At 39.7% G+C, this 14,101-nt stretch overlaps 2 protein-coding genes across 8 annotated transcripts in view; one reads left to right on the top strand and one right to left on the bottom strand.

Annotated features, from left to right (window-relative positions):
- Nucleotides 1-11,161, bottom strand: part of LOC128936132 (skin secretory protein xP2-like) — a 199,561-nt gene extending 188,400 nt beyond the window's left edge. Inside the window, exon 1 of the mRNA XM_054274875.1 lies at nucleotides 11,058-11,161. Coding sequence (XP_054130850.1) covers nucleotides 11,058-11,161 — 104 coding nt within the window. The remainder of the gene's footprint in view (nucleotides 1-11,057) is intronic.
- SULF2 (sulfatase 2) overlaps nucleotides 1-14,101 on the top strand; it is an 86,521-nt gene that overhangs the window by 21,069 nt on the left and 51,351 nt on the right. Inside the window, exon 1 of one of the 7 annotated variants that reach the window (XM_054274412.1) lies at nucleotides 11,175-11,250. The exons of 5 other annotated variants lie outside the window; for them this stretch is intronic. The gene's annotated coding sequence lies outside the window, so the exon portion shown is untranslated. Of the gene's footprint in view, nucleotides 1-11,174; nucleotides 11,251-11,320; nucleotides 11,484-14,101 lie in introns of those variants that run through there. One more of the 7 variants, XM_054274411.1, reaches the window with a different exon arrangement.

Raw genomic sequence — 14,101 nt, 5'->3', positions numbered from 1 at the left:
TTGACTAGTAATTTCTGTTTATGGTACAGTCTTGAAATCCTCCATTTCAAATTTCTCCCAAAGGACCCTTTCTTTTTGACAGTATCTTTTGCCAGACAGATGAAAATCTGGCTAGGGGAGTTACCCCATGCTGTTTGCACATGTGTAGGCTTATGTGTACTATGTTTAAAGATGTATCATTATTGATTTTCCTTTCTTGAACTTCTTCTGTCATTTATCACATTCTAAGGGGTCAGCTTCACTTTCATAAACAGTTTATTAATAATCTTCATTCAGTTAATGTAGCCAGGGAGCAGCACCTCCCCTGCAGAAGTGCCACCTTTCATATCAGAACTACTTCACTTGCATTCTTTGTGCCAGATTAAAGTCATGCTATGGATGGCACACCTTGTATGTTCCCATTTAACTTGCAAAATAAGTTATACTGGAATGTTTGCAGTGGCCTTTGACAAAATATATGATTTTACTCAGCAGCAGAGATCCTAGAGAGGTCACTGGCATGTGACCTGAAATACTACTGCATAGTAGCCATAGTGTAAACAGTTACTGACAATTAAGTGCTGTAGATGCAGGGTGCATGACAAACTTCTGATGAGAGTTGCACTGGTCCACGTAGTTTGATTTTGAGAATATCTTCTGCCAGGTGTAACACATTTTAATAATGTGATACACAGAAAAATAAGCACATTAATGAAAGATATTTCTTGATAAATTAATTTGATTTCCTCTGGTTCTCATATTCTACACTGAGGTTAGTGGAATTGGGGTGGCATAACTTAGGACAAACAGACCAAAACATTATGTCAAGGGTCAAAAACCAATAAAGCTGAGAATTTCAGGAAAGAGCAATAGGAACTGAAGCTCTTTTATTTGTAAGTCCACAAATTCTCCCCCTTCTAGTTGTTCCTCTCTAACTCGGTTGTATGAGAACTTGACAATTTTAACTATCTCTTATGTACTTTTTTTTCCCATGTGGGCCTTTCTTCTAAAATATGAAGCCAACATTACTGCTGTTCTTATGGTTTATAATGTACTTATATCTATTGTTTACTGCAGAATTTGCTAGCTATTGTAGATGAAATTAAGGGTTTATATGCACTCTTTAAAGAGATACAAATGGAGTTCTTTGACTTTCTTAAAAATACCATTTTTTTAGCAAGCAGAGAAGAAGCCAGCTATCAAAATATTACATTGTGTATTGTTCTTGTTACAGTTGCTAGCTGGAGTGCTGAAGTGATGCTTCCTGTGAGAAAAAAGCTTGATAAACAACTGAGAATTTGCTTGAGCCAAATCACATTAACTGACAATTCTGTAACAGAACATGGCTTTGCATTTTTCTTTTTGTGGGAATTTGTAGTTTAACTTCCTTCTTAATCTTGGTCTCCTCTTTCCTAGCAACGTGTTTTGCAAGGCAAAGGAGTGCTTTGTACTCTGTGGTCTGCTATAGAGGTTATCTGCTATAATTTTTGTTTATTATATTTTGCTTTCTTTGTTGACTCTTAATTTAATTTTATCATAACTTGGCATGTTGTTTAGTTGCTATTTCGCTGAGGTCTGCAGCTCCCCTGCCCTCATCATGTAACTTTTGATTAAGCAACTGCAAAGCCCTTTACCCAGCTTCCAAAGGGTAAAAGTCAAAAATCAATAATGTGCCAGTCCTCTCAAAATGCAGTAGCAGTGAGAGGCAAATGAATGATTAAACTTGATTAATATCAGTGTAATGGAAGATGCAAAGTAAGGAAAAGTACTCACTTTAGCCTAAACTCGGAGATTTAATTGCTGAATACTACAAGTAATGGAATCATCAATCTTCCAAGGTCTAAAAAAAGGCATCTGCTGCAGCCATTTTAAAATGCAGTGAAAAAAATCTCGCTTCTTCATCATTGTCTCTTGTGCTGCTGTTATTCTGAGTATAAATTACAATGCTGCATAAAGAAACAGGTATGTAAACTTTGTAGTTAAAATTGTTTACTTCTTGTACAGTTTAAAGTTGTCAAGACTGTTGGCAAAGAAAAGAAATAGTATTGTTGATTACTGTAAATGTGTGCACAAAGATGCAAGTGTTCACGTGGTTTTGTAAGATGGTAATTACACTTACTAAAGCAGGGGATAGAGGAATGTTGCTAAAGGAGTGAAAAGACAGACATGCCAAGTACAGAAAAGCTAGAGCTCTTATGGCATAATGGAAAAAAGTAATGATATATGCTCAGCAATGCCTAGAATTTGGTTGTTGACAACAGAGAGGACTAGCTAGAGACAGGACTTGTTTCCTGACCTTGCTCAACAAAGATGAAAATATACAGAAACAGAGAGGAGTTAGTATTACATAACTGGAAAAGATTTGTTAGCCATTTGTAGCTGAGAGTTAAGTTGTCCATGTCAGAGAAGAAAACCTTCCAGTCCAGCTTCTGCAGGAAGCAGTGCTATGGATTTCAGTTGAAATCCTGTATTTTAAGAGTTCTGAATTTGCATCCTTGAAAACAGTAATATCTAAGGTATCACAAAGCTGTTTCTGCACAGCAAAATATGTCTGCATTTCTAAAGGTGTGTGGGTGGGAGCAAACTCAGAGAAGCATAGAAATCTCTTCCTGGGGCAGATAAAATAGCAGGGATCCTGAAGGACCGTGTGTTACAGCACAGGGCAACATCTCCATAGATGTGGGGGACGGCTTCCTCTTTCTGTAATGAAACCCTTCATGACAAACCAAAGACTTGCAAAGGTTCTTCATTCAGTTAGAAAAATAGAGCAGTGGTGAAGTCTTTGGCTTTTTTTTTTCTGTCTTTGAATAAACTAAAGCTTGGTGTTACAACTGATTCAGTCTTCAGCATGAGAAGTCTTGGGTAACTTCAACTATTCTGAGTGCAAGTGCTCATCATTATCTTAGTTTTCAGTATCAACTCCTTGCACAGTTACATTCTAGATGCCTAAATTCATCCTGTGGCTTTTAATGGATGTGTCATCACTGTTACAGATTTTATTCTCACCATCATGTCTCTTGTGTGCTTCCTCACTTCTTCCCTGTTAAAAAAAATTAACTTTGAAATCTTGTTGTGCCTTACATTTCACATAACCTATTACCTCTTCAGAAAAAATCCTACTCTGATCTATTCTTATCTTGTATCCTCCTTACCCCTTGGATCTACTTATACATATGCATGTCTTTCCTAGATATATGGAGCCCACTTATCTTACACAAATCCGTTCTGGAGGATTTATGTCTTCTTTGTGAAACTTTCATCTAGTGATTGTGATACTTAATTCACTTTCACAGTAAGGTCAGGAAGCTGTGGCCATCTTAGACCCTTAGATCCATTGCTCAGTGGCATCTCAGCATTCTTGCAGCAATCTCTTTTTGTTTATCACACATACTGATAGTTTGCCATGGGGTCTGGTACTGATCTTTCAATTGCATTAAAATCAGCTATTTTAATTTTAACCCTTTTTCCTGGAAGAGCAGAAACAATATCCTGAGGTGTTTTCCAATTATTTCAAGTAATTAATCTACCATTTTTTCTTTAACATTCTTGACTGAACTATGGTGCAAGAAATAAAAAGCTTTCCGAAAGAGCAAAAGCACTTTGAAAAAGCTTTCTACCAGTAAAGAGAAGGAAGATGGCATAAACAGAGGCTGTGATTGATTTAGTTGCCAATTATGAGTGTTCCTGGGCAATTCATTTATGTTTCATACGATCAGTGGGGTTACATCATTAAACTGAGGCCTATTTGAATGGGAACTGCACTGTATTAAATTTTATTGCATGCAGTCCATTGTTTCTTGTTGGCTTTCATTCTGGGCCTGCTTCTCTCTTCTCTCCTGGCTTTTATTGCCTTTTGGAACTGTTTAAAGGGAAGGAACCTATACACAGGGATTTATTGTTATTTACTGTCTATACAGACAGTTTATATTTATTTGATCCATCCAAACTGGCAGAAATACAGGAATAGTTTAGGATGTAGCCAGAAAAAATATATTCTGGCAGACACATTCATGGGTTGACCTTTTCTCAATCAGTGAACTAACAGTAGTGATACTCTTGATGTAAGATTTTGGGGCTGTGACCTAGGCTGCAGCTTACGCCATCGAATTTTCTGCCTCCAGCAATGGAATATATTGCCTGCTGGAATCTTCTCAATCATTTTGTCTTTTAACTTTTTTTCATTTTAGTGAATACAGGCTTCTTGTATAAGCTTTCACTTTTTTTTCGGAGGTGAAAATGGACTAGAGAACTCTTGTTTGCCATTCTAATTTGGTACATCATCTCTGTGCCTCACTGCAGCCGCACAGAAGATGACAAAGCATGGAGCTAAGTCAGAATGCTCTGGGTACTTTTATATATGGACTTCTAAGCTGGGCATATGAAATTTTTCAAGTGTCCTGAGATTTGCAGCTCTAGTCTGTGAGGTTCAACCTGTCTGTGAAAAATAATCTATGTGGAAATATATTCAGATGTCATGTCAGACGCTCCTGTTTGGCATGGGAAGTAGTGAATGTACTTTGGGATTCTCAAGAATTACCACTGGAGTCAGTCATGAGAATGATGAGCATACTAATAACACAAAGTGAACTAAGTACAAATAAAGAGGTTTCATTGCCAGACATCAAGAGTGTTCAACTACAGTTTCAGGACTTGAAAAAAGCTACATAAATTTTCAGAACTGTTTTGTGTGGCTCCTTATTACTTCTGAAAAATCAGTCCTCTCTATTTTAGGCCTGTAAATGAGACTTACTATAAGTAAGATATCTTACCTGTAATTTGTCGCTTACTGATAATGCCAGAGCTTTGCAGTGATGGAAAAATAAACTGTGCTTCTAGTTATTAATACATTTCTCTCTGAATTCGGAATAAGACATAATTATGGAAATCAGAAATAATATGTATTCTAAGCCAAAAGGGCAACCATGATGTTTAATTCTTCTGAGGGTGGCACCTGAGAGAGTGGCGCAGGTTGCCCAGAGAAGCTGTGTCTGCCCAGTCGCTGAAAGTATCAAGGCCAGGTTGGACAGGCCTTGGAGCAAACTGGGACAGAGGAAAGTGTCCTCTGGGAGGAGGGACACTTTTTCCTCTGGCAGGAGATTGGAAGGAATGATCCTTAATCCCTTCCAGCCCAAAAAATTCTGATTTGAGACATCACTGGGTCAGTGGCCGTTAATGGTATAGTATTGTAGTTTTGATCTAGGTTTTTTCGTATGCAGAAAACTTGCCACTACCTTATGGAAGATTGCAAACTCTAAAGAGAGGGCACTGATGCTAAAGCTCATATATAGGTTCAACTTTATTTTTAACATTTTAGAAATGAAAGTAAACTGTTCTTTAGCCAGGGGCAGCACATGTTTCTGTTTCAATGTCTTTTTTGTCTTGAACAAAGTAGAAAGAATTTGGTTGGCTTTAATGTCCCTGAAGCATTATATAAATAATCTCTACCCTTGATACCTGGTGGAAAAAAATGAAACTGATTTGTCATTAAAAACCAACTTTTTCAAAATTATAGTAGTTTCTATTTTAAGAATGCACATAATATCTTTCAAAAGACTGCATATTATGGTAACTTCATTACTCATGGAGTAATGAAGTTACCATAATACTATCAAAACTGCATATGTACTTGCTGATACATCTCTGTAGTCTCTAGAGGAAGTATCCTGCATACCCAAATGCACCAAATGACCTTACACAAAGGGAATCAAGAAATCTTCAAGGTCCTTGCAGATGATCAGTAAGAGAGATGCCAGTGACTGATAGATGAACATTTCTCATAAAGTAACTATCTCTGATGAATCAGTCCTGACCCTCAAGGGAAATCCACAAAACACCTTCAAAACATAAGCCTTAATATTAAAATTCATACCTCTGATAAAAGGTAAAAATTATAGACTTATTAGACATAGGTTTTAAAGATGTATTGTAATTTTCTTAGCCTCTCTTCTCATTTCTCCCACCTCAGTAACAAGTCTGTGTTTTTCAGCAGATGAGTTACTACCTTATTTTAAGAATCTGTCTCCTTTTTCTTTTTTAGCAGGCCTTCCTCTATCAGAGATCTGAACTACTTTTCTTTCACATGGCTTGATTAAAACATTAGTTAAATTTAGAGCAGCTTAACTTTGAAGATAGCTGCTTCTGTTTCAGATCTGAAGTGCTTGATATGCCTGAGGCTGTGTCTGTTCATTCCCATCTGTAGCAGTTGATCTAATAACAGGTATCACATCCCACCATAAGCTTTGCCTCACTTGTGCTATTGAGGCAAGAGAAAGAGAAAATTACTTTCTGCATGTGCAAAATGCATGCAGTTGTGTAATTTTCTCTCCTAATATTTCTTGCTAATATCCATTTGAAGCCCAGCTTAGAATATATAAATATTTGGTAAGATCCATATATATATATATATTTTTTTTTTTTTAATATTATATAAAGTATTTGAGCTAGAGGGGGAGAGCTGCTGCAGAGTGGTAATTAAAAGACAATGAAAAGCAGAGTAAGTAGCTTTTCTTAGTAGTATTAGCTTTCCTAATAGAGGTTAAGTCCAGGTGCATCCAGTTGGACTTTGTGTCTACAGGATAGGTCTTTGTAAGTGAAAGTACTTCTGCTGTAGGTGCATCAAGTTCACCTAAACCCAAAGACTGCAGACAAATCCTTTCTGTGGCAAAAAGTGCATAACATAGATTGTATACCTGTGCCAGTGTGTGAAATGTGCAGAGGCAGGACATGGAGGTGACTGTTCAGGGTGCTAGGACTGGGCTGCTGGAGAGAAATGGAGCCAGTGCAGTCATGTGAGGAGATCCTTGGCTAATGGTGAATGCCCGGGGGACCTCAGGAAACACTGCAGGTTGTCGTGCTGAGGCCTGCTGTTCTAGCCATCCTCTTTATCAGTTGATTTTATGTCTTTCTGCTTTAATACATGCAAATCAGAGCATAGTTGTTTTTAGATAGATATCGAGTATGTTATCGTTACACACTTTACTATTTTCTTAGGAAATGTTATTTACATACGGGAGTGACTGCTGTCTTCCTTAGGAGAATTTTTAGTAAAAATTAGTATGGTAGTATTTCACATTTTGCATCACATACCAAATTGTGCTGAGAGTGCAGCTAATCATCAATTAAAAAATGTGTTAATGTGTTCAGTTGATGATTGGCCCGTTGCTCCATATCCATAAAACATCCAGGTATTGGAAGAGGAGGCAGCCTGAGCACTGTAGTACCACCTGTTGAAAGCCAACAAAAGAAAATAAGATCAGGATGCACAAAAAGAAAAATATGAATTCTTTATAAAAAGGAAAAGTCTTCATTAAAATAAATTACTAAATTATTACTGACTACAGGCTGCTATTTTAAGGGTCACTTATAAATGGGGTAAATGCAGGCTACAGTTCTTCTTTTTATGGGCTGTGTGACCAACAATAGTTCATTGAGTTAACATTCTTCATCCTTCAAATGCATCCTTGAGCATTATTTATAGTATTAATACTCAGGCCACAGATAGTAATTTTATATGTGAGCTTCAGGAGTCTGCCATTTTTTTCTTATGAATTTCTCTTTGGCATTGCGGGAAGGATTTGTTTTGGGTTTGTTGTTTGGATAGATGAACTACGACTTTTGGCAGTGCACTAGGGTGTTCTTTTTATTGCTGTTACAGCCTCCTCATCATCTTTGTTGCTTCAATATTTTGCTAAAAAAGCTTGCATTCACTGTTACAAATTATGATCAAAATTAATTATATTAATATTAAACTAGAATTATATCATGTGTTGTGAACTCGTAACTAAATTCAGTGTAATATACTTAATCTTTATTTTCACGCAGAAGAGTGTGAGGCTTAACATTTGGAGCAGGCAAACTAGGTGATTTTTTTTCCCCCCCTTCTCCTTTGCTTTTCCTGGCAGGATTCCTCTTTTTCACTTTTTGTAGTACCTCAAAATGTATAAATCGTTTTCCCCCATAATGTGATTGAACATTTATTGGAAGTGCAACTTGACTTTAAAAGGTGAATATCAATCAATTGCCCTTAAAATCATTGAGCTGAAGTCTGTCATATAAAACACCTGTCGAGGGATCAAGGAGTAGAGCATGTTATGCTGTTTATGCCTTCCTAATGGCATTTTGATTCGTTGGTGAAGCAATATTTACACATTTTATGCAACTGAAATATAGTTGTTTAACGTAATAAAAAATAAAATTCTATAAACTCTGCCATAAGAGCTCTGACCAGTGTAATTAGTATAGCTGTGGACTTATTACTGTAATAATTTATACTGAGGAAAAGCAAGAGAGATCATGCTCATGTTCTTTTGTTGGCTTTATATTTAGGTCTTTAAAGATGGCTCAAAGCATGTGTGTGCACATTAAGAAACATGAAAGCAGAGAGGAGAAATCTAAATGACTAATGGTGTGAGAGGTTTGCATATGATGAATTAATATAAAGCTAAAGAGTAGCAAGTCTGAAGAAAAGTTAGAAGGCATTGGCTAAGTATGTAAAAGTGTGAAACCCAACCCTATTTTTCTGTTTTATGTGACATGAGGACAATATTCAAGCTCTGAAAGCACAATATATTTGGCAACTATGAAAAAGACACGCTTCACACAGCATGTTGCTTATCTTCTATTTTTGAGGTTTTTTAAAATGACTTTTGGACTCCTGACTGTCGTCTTGTTTCTCAGAAGTTGCTTCTCTGTGTCATTGACATGCTGCCCTTTCCTCGTGACAGTTCCCCTGAGTGCTTCTTACACCCTGAAGTTTTAGCTATTGTCTCAGGACTGATTAAAAGATAATGCTGTGGACCCCCCACTGTCTGCCAGGTGGATCAAAGTGGTTCCCCTTTACATGCAACTCCATGGTTTACTTAATAGTCTAGCCTGCACTGCTTCTGTGTTATACTACTTGAGAGGAAGGTGGACAGAGAACCTCCAGATTAAATTTTTGAAAGAATTTTTGTGGCGAACAACGTAGATGGATGTCTCATATTTCAAGAAATGACTGCATGTCTGTTTTCTCCTAGCTTTAATAGGTAAATCCTATGATAATTTTAGAAAAATTATTTCGATAATAGGCAACATTTGTTATTTGAGGTACAGTAAAATAAATTCAAGCTGTTCAATGGCATGCTGAGAGAGAAACTGAAGTTTATCTGGTGTGTCAGTGAAAAGGAATGATCTTGCTTTTTTATTTATCTTTTGAACTCTGATCAGCTATGATGATCTATATATACCAATGGAATCCTTTGCCAGGTAGTGAATAAAATCACCTCCTTTATTTAAAAAGGAGATACTTGAAAGGTTTCTTCATCATTGCTTGAGTCAGTTTTCAGACCTTCTTGTTTTACCAGTAATTTCACATGATTTTATTGCCTTAGGCTTCAAATAAACCACAGTATTTTAAATACATCTGAATCCTGTGAGTTTCTGGCAATAGGAAAACTAGCTGAAATCAGCTACCCATCCTATTTTGTAACTGTGCCAGATCAAGTTCTTTTGAAATGCATGAGATGAAAATGCCATTCTCTTGAAGAGGAAGCACCTTCCACTTTGCAGGGTTGTTTCAGAGCAGGGGCTGTATTAGCCTCTTAATGCACTTGCATAACTCCCATTAAGATTAATGGAAATTATGTGCACTCTTTGTGAGGTGAATGTACAATTTCGTTGAAATGAGCAACCTATTGTGTCAGATTTTCCAGTGACATGAAATAAAATTTAGATTCCTAGACTAATGTCACTAACACAATTCTTAGTATCTTTTGATGCTTGTAGTTTATATTAATGAAGTTGTAGCTTTATATTAGGTCATGTGTTTATTAACATGGAAAATCCCACTTGCAGTCCTCTAGAAACAGGGAGAGAGTAAATTTTCTTCTTCAGTGTGAACCACTGTATAGCAAACAGTATTTTCTTTGGCTTTGTAGTTACTGCTTGCAGTCCCTTTAGAGGTAGTTTGTAGAGGTTGCATGTTGCAGGTAGCAAACTGTTGGTCTGTGGTTAGGGCAGAGGAATGCTGGGCTCCTTGCTCTGTTCCTGGCCTGAAAAGCTGTTTGACTCTGGGTGACTCAGCTGCCTTTAGACACTAATTTATGTCTAAAGTGTGCAGAATCGGGACATCCTGGCTCACATGTGTGTTGTAAAATCCTGTGAATTGTTTCATTGTGAGTTGAAAGTTGCTAGCTAAATGTTGAATGTTATCTCAGAAAGCAGTGAAAGAATTTTATCACAATGTTAGTGAGATGTAGGTCCTGTTTTATGCACATCATGTGGGTCTATGAATAGTGTAACTCCCTGTTATGGAGTGGTTTATTTATTCCAATACAGTTGTGCTGTTGCAGCCCCTAGTGTGAACACTGTAGTACTGGCATACAGTGTTTCGCCTCTATTGCTCATTCTTGTCCGTTCAGGAGCACATTTGTTAACTTAGAAGTGACATCCTTGTGTTTGGAGGAAGCGTGTGCCATTTCACTGTACAGTATCATACAGCAAGATGTTTAAACACCCCAAATTGTTTATTTAGGATCTGTCTATGATAGCCAAGAACAGACCCAACAGTGAAAAATAGTTCAAGACTGTTAGCCTTCTCCAGTCCAGATGAGGTCACTGGGGGCAATGATTGCTTTAAAGCAAAAGTCCTAATAAATCATAGATTGGAAAGAATATTAGATGTAATAAGAAGTGTCAGGAAGTTCTGGGGTAATCTGTGCTGAATGTCTGACACTATCAGCATGGGAATGTCAGAAGAAAACGTTTCATTCTTATGGTTTTTGTTTTTGTGGTGGTTTTTTTGTTAAGCTTTTCTTAATTACTAATGAATACCGGGCCATTTAATTTCAACTGCACCAGTGGAACGGCGTCTGTGTTAGCATGACCTTTTAGAAGTCTTTAGGCTCACCCTCACAGGGGCAGGGTCCGGGGCAGACGCAGGCCTTCAGCCCCTTTGGAGTCTTGTCACCTCCGCCCCACGGCGCTGGGCGGGGGGGGGGTAGCTGCTGCGTGGGGCTGGCAGCACTCGGCAAGCGCTAGCGATAGGGGACGAGAAGAGCACAGACTATGAAGTGCAATTAAATTCCCCTTCCTCCGCCCGCCATGGACTATCCCCTTCGGTTAGAAAGGCTTTGTGCACCAGGCGGGAGCTCAGCGTCGGCCCCTTCTCTTTGGAGCCTGGCACGGGGGTGCGGGGCTGCGCCATCGTCTTTGAACAAGCCTGCGGCTGGTGGGACAGGTTTCCTCCCTACACGCCGCTGGGCATTGCGCAAACTCGGGAGGAGGATCCTCGAGGTAAATGAACTTTTTAAATGGGAAGGGTAGAAGAAGGGAGAGGAGGAAGAAGAGGCGGGGGCAGCACCCGCCCGAGCGCTTCCTCTAAACGCTTCTTTGGGAAACGGGATTCGGCTGCTGCCCAGCACGGCGGCCGGAGGATGCGCTTCCCCGCGCCACCGGGCCCCGGGCTCCGCGGGCGGGCGGTGGGTGCACCGGCCTTGGCCTGGCACGGCTGAGCGCCGGTTCCGCGGGTAAGTGGGGAGTGCTAGAGGGGAGGTCCGGGGCTCCCGCCCCGCCTCGCGAGCTAGGGGCGGCCGTGCCGCTTGTGAGGCTGCTGGCTACAGAGCCAGGCTGCTGTCGCGGGGAAGCTGGGCGGCGAGTCTAAGGTAGTTGTGTTGGCATCGGGTGGGGCTGGGAGTTGAGCGAGGGGGCCCGAGCGGCAGGCGGGGACTGGAGGCGATGTCGTCCCACCGGCCTCCGCCAGCCGTGCTGGAAGCTCTGCGGAGCTCCCCCGCCCTGCTGCGGCCCTGCCGGCCCGGCCTGGCGGGTGGGCGCTCGCTGGCTGCCGCCGTGGGCTGCGGACCGGCCGGGCGGTTCGTGCCGTCCCCTCGTCAGTGGGAGGGGGCCCGGGCGGCCGCAGGGGCGTCCGAGGGTGCGGGCTGAGGGAGCCGCGCCGAGGCTGTGCGGAAAACAGTTCCCCGAAAACAACTGGATACCATAGCGCTCAGCTTCACGTTTGGCACATCACCGGACCGATCCGGACAGAGTATCTGAACGCCTCTGTGTGTTTGCAGCTGTATAAACACATGGAGATCCGCCCCCCCCCCCCCCCCCCCCAGTATACGGCTCCAAAAAAGTGTTTATTTGGTAGGATGTATTTGTGTAATGGTATCTAGTTTTGCCTAGTTTTTCTGTCTTGATGCACTTGCACTCATTCCCTTACAGTATTTTCAGAAGTATAAGTCTGTGGTTTTTACTGTACTTAATCCAAGTTAATATAATTACCATTAAAGTAAAACTGCATCTATTATATAAAAATGTGTGATGATAATAGGTAAAATAGCAAAATGATTATTTTTTTCTTTCAAGTTGTTGTTGGGTGTTGCATACGGTGCACAAAAATGTGTTTGTTATTCTGTATTTGGGGGATCCAAATAGCAATTGTACCTATCAGAGGACTAATTAATTCTTTGTGTGTCACTGGGAAACTCTCACAGTAATATTCAAGCAGTGGGCAGAAAGAAAGTAGATTCAGGTACTTAGAACATTTCTTAAAATATCAAGTCCTAGGGAAATTTATAATTAATTTACAATTCTGTTTTATTTAAAATAAAGTTACAAAATATGAATGAGATTTTGTAATATGACCAAGCTTCTCTGTGATAAATATTTCACTTTTGTCTAGTGTTCACCAGCATAAGGCACGCAAGTCAGAAGAATGTGTCTTGATAGTAATTCAGTGACTGTAAATCAGCACAACTGTAATCTTCAGGAGTCACATTTAGCACTGGGGATTTGATTTTTGTATTTTCTCATAAATTTTTGACTGCCTGAGGGGAAAAAAAAATCAGAAAGTAGAAAACTATAAGCAAACGCAGCATGTTGTTAGATTACAGCAGTAATGTTGGTACCAGTCTTCCCCTGGGAACCTTGTTAGATTGCAGACAAGATTCTTTCCAATCCACATATGAAAATGTGTTTATCTCTTACAAACACAATATAATGGTTTGAAGTGATGGCTGACAGCTTTAGTGAGAGAAAACCTAGCATAACCGAAGCTCGATGCAAAGGAGTGACTCCAGTTAAAAGAACAGCAGCGCAGCTGTATCCATTTAACTGGTAGAGTGGATTTGGTTGGGCCAGTTGCTAGGTAATGTCTCCAGCACCATGTATTTAAATGAATTTAAATGCTGGATGAATTACACACCTAGGTCTGCTTAAATAATCCACCTGGTATTGGCTCCAGCCATATTGAGTGCAGGTGTGTGTTGCTTCTCTCCAGCCAGTTTTCCCTTAATGTGCAGTTCCACTGTGCGGATCACATGCAGTTACCTTGTTCTGTGGTGGCTGCTGGGCAAGTTGAACTTGTCATACCAATTCTGTACTTAGTGTTTTGTAGTATACTTATTTAAAAGGAAAACAAGCCAAAACAAATAAAACCCAAAGCCAGTTAATGCAAACATTACTAGAAGCAGTAATTTCTAGAAGTAGACTTGAAGTAGACATTTATTTGATACAGAGTTGCAGGAAGAGTCTGATGTTATTCTTGGTTATGTTGCAATAACTGAATTACCTGACTTCAGTGAAGTTGCACAGAGCTTATGCAGTAGACAGTTGTGCTGGGACTTGCATTAGGGAGCTTGGGAGCACCAGTCTATGCAAGCTACTGTCAGTTACTAATTTTGCACACATGGGGCCTCCTGCATCTGGGCCAAGCAATACTAATCAATAGCGTGTTAAAAATACCACCTAGGAGAGAACTGACATCAGTCATCCCTGTGCATTCTGCTGCTGTAAAACTGACGTTGTTTACTGAGGGCAGTGTTATAAAGAAGTCTTTCTTTGGTCTAAAAGCTACCTGGAAACAGCCCTTTGCTGACTTCTTTTATAAATGGAATGTGGATGTCCGGCTTTATCTCTTCAACATTTATAATGTATGTTAGTGCAACATTTTGTGTTGCCATGAAGGAGAAAGTAAGAGGACCAGAATTCCCCAAAAGCAGCCTTCTAAGAAGTTTGCTTGGCTTAAGAAAACTCAGCTAGATTCCCCATCTGAAAAAGATTTCATAAATTTCTGATAGCACTTTCCTAAATATAAAACATGAGTGACTAGATTTTTCAAGTTCATATGTGTAATCTAGAAGAAAAT

Source organism: Melozone crissalis, unplaced genomic scaffold, assembly GCF_028551555.1.
Source record: "Melozone crissalis strain CALT ecotype California unplaced genomic scaffold, PUWL_Pcris_2 ptg000017l_1, whole genome shotgun sequence".
Taxonomy (NCBI): domain Eukaryota; kingdom Metazoa; phylum Chordata; class Aves; order Passeriformes; family Passerellidae; genus Melozone; species Melozone crissalis.
Note: the sequence above shows the minus strand (reverse complement) of the source record. Positions and strands in the feature narration are given on the sequence as shown.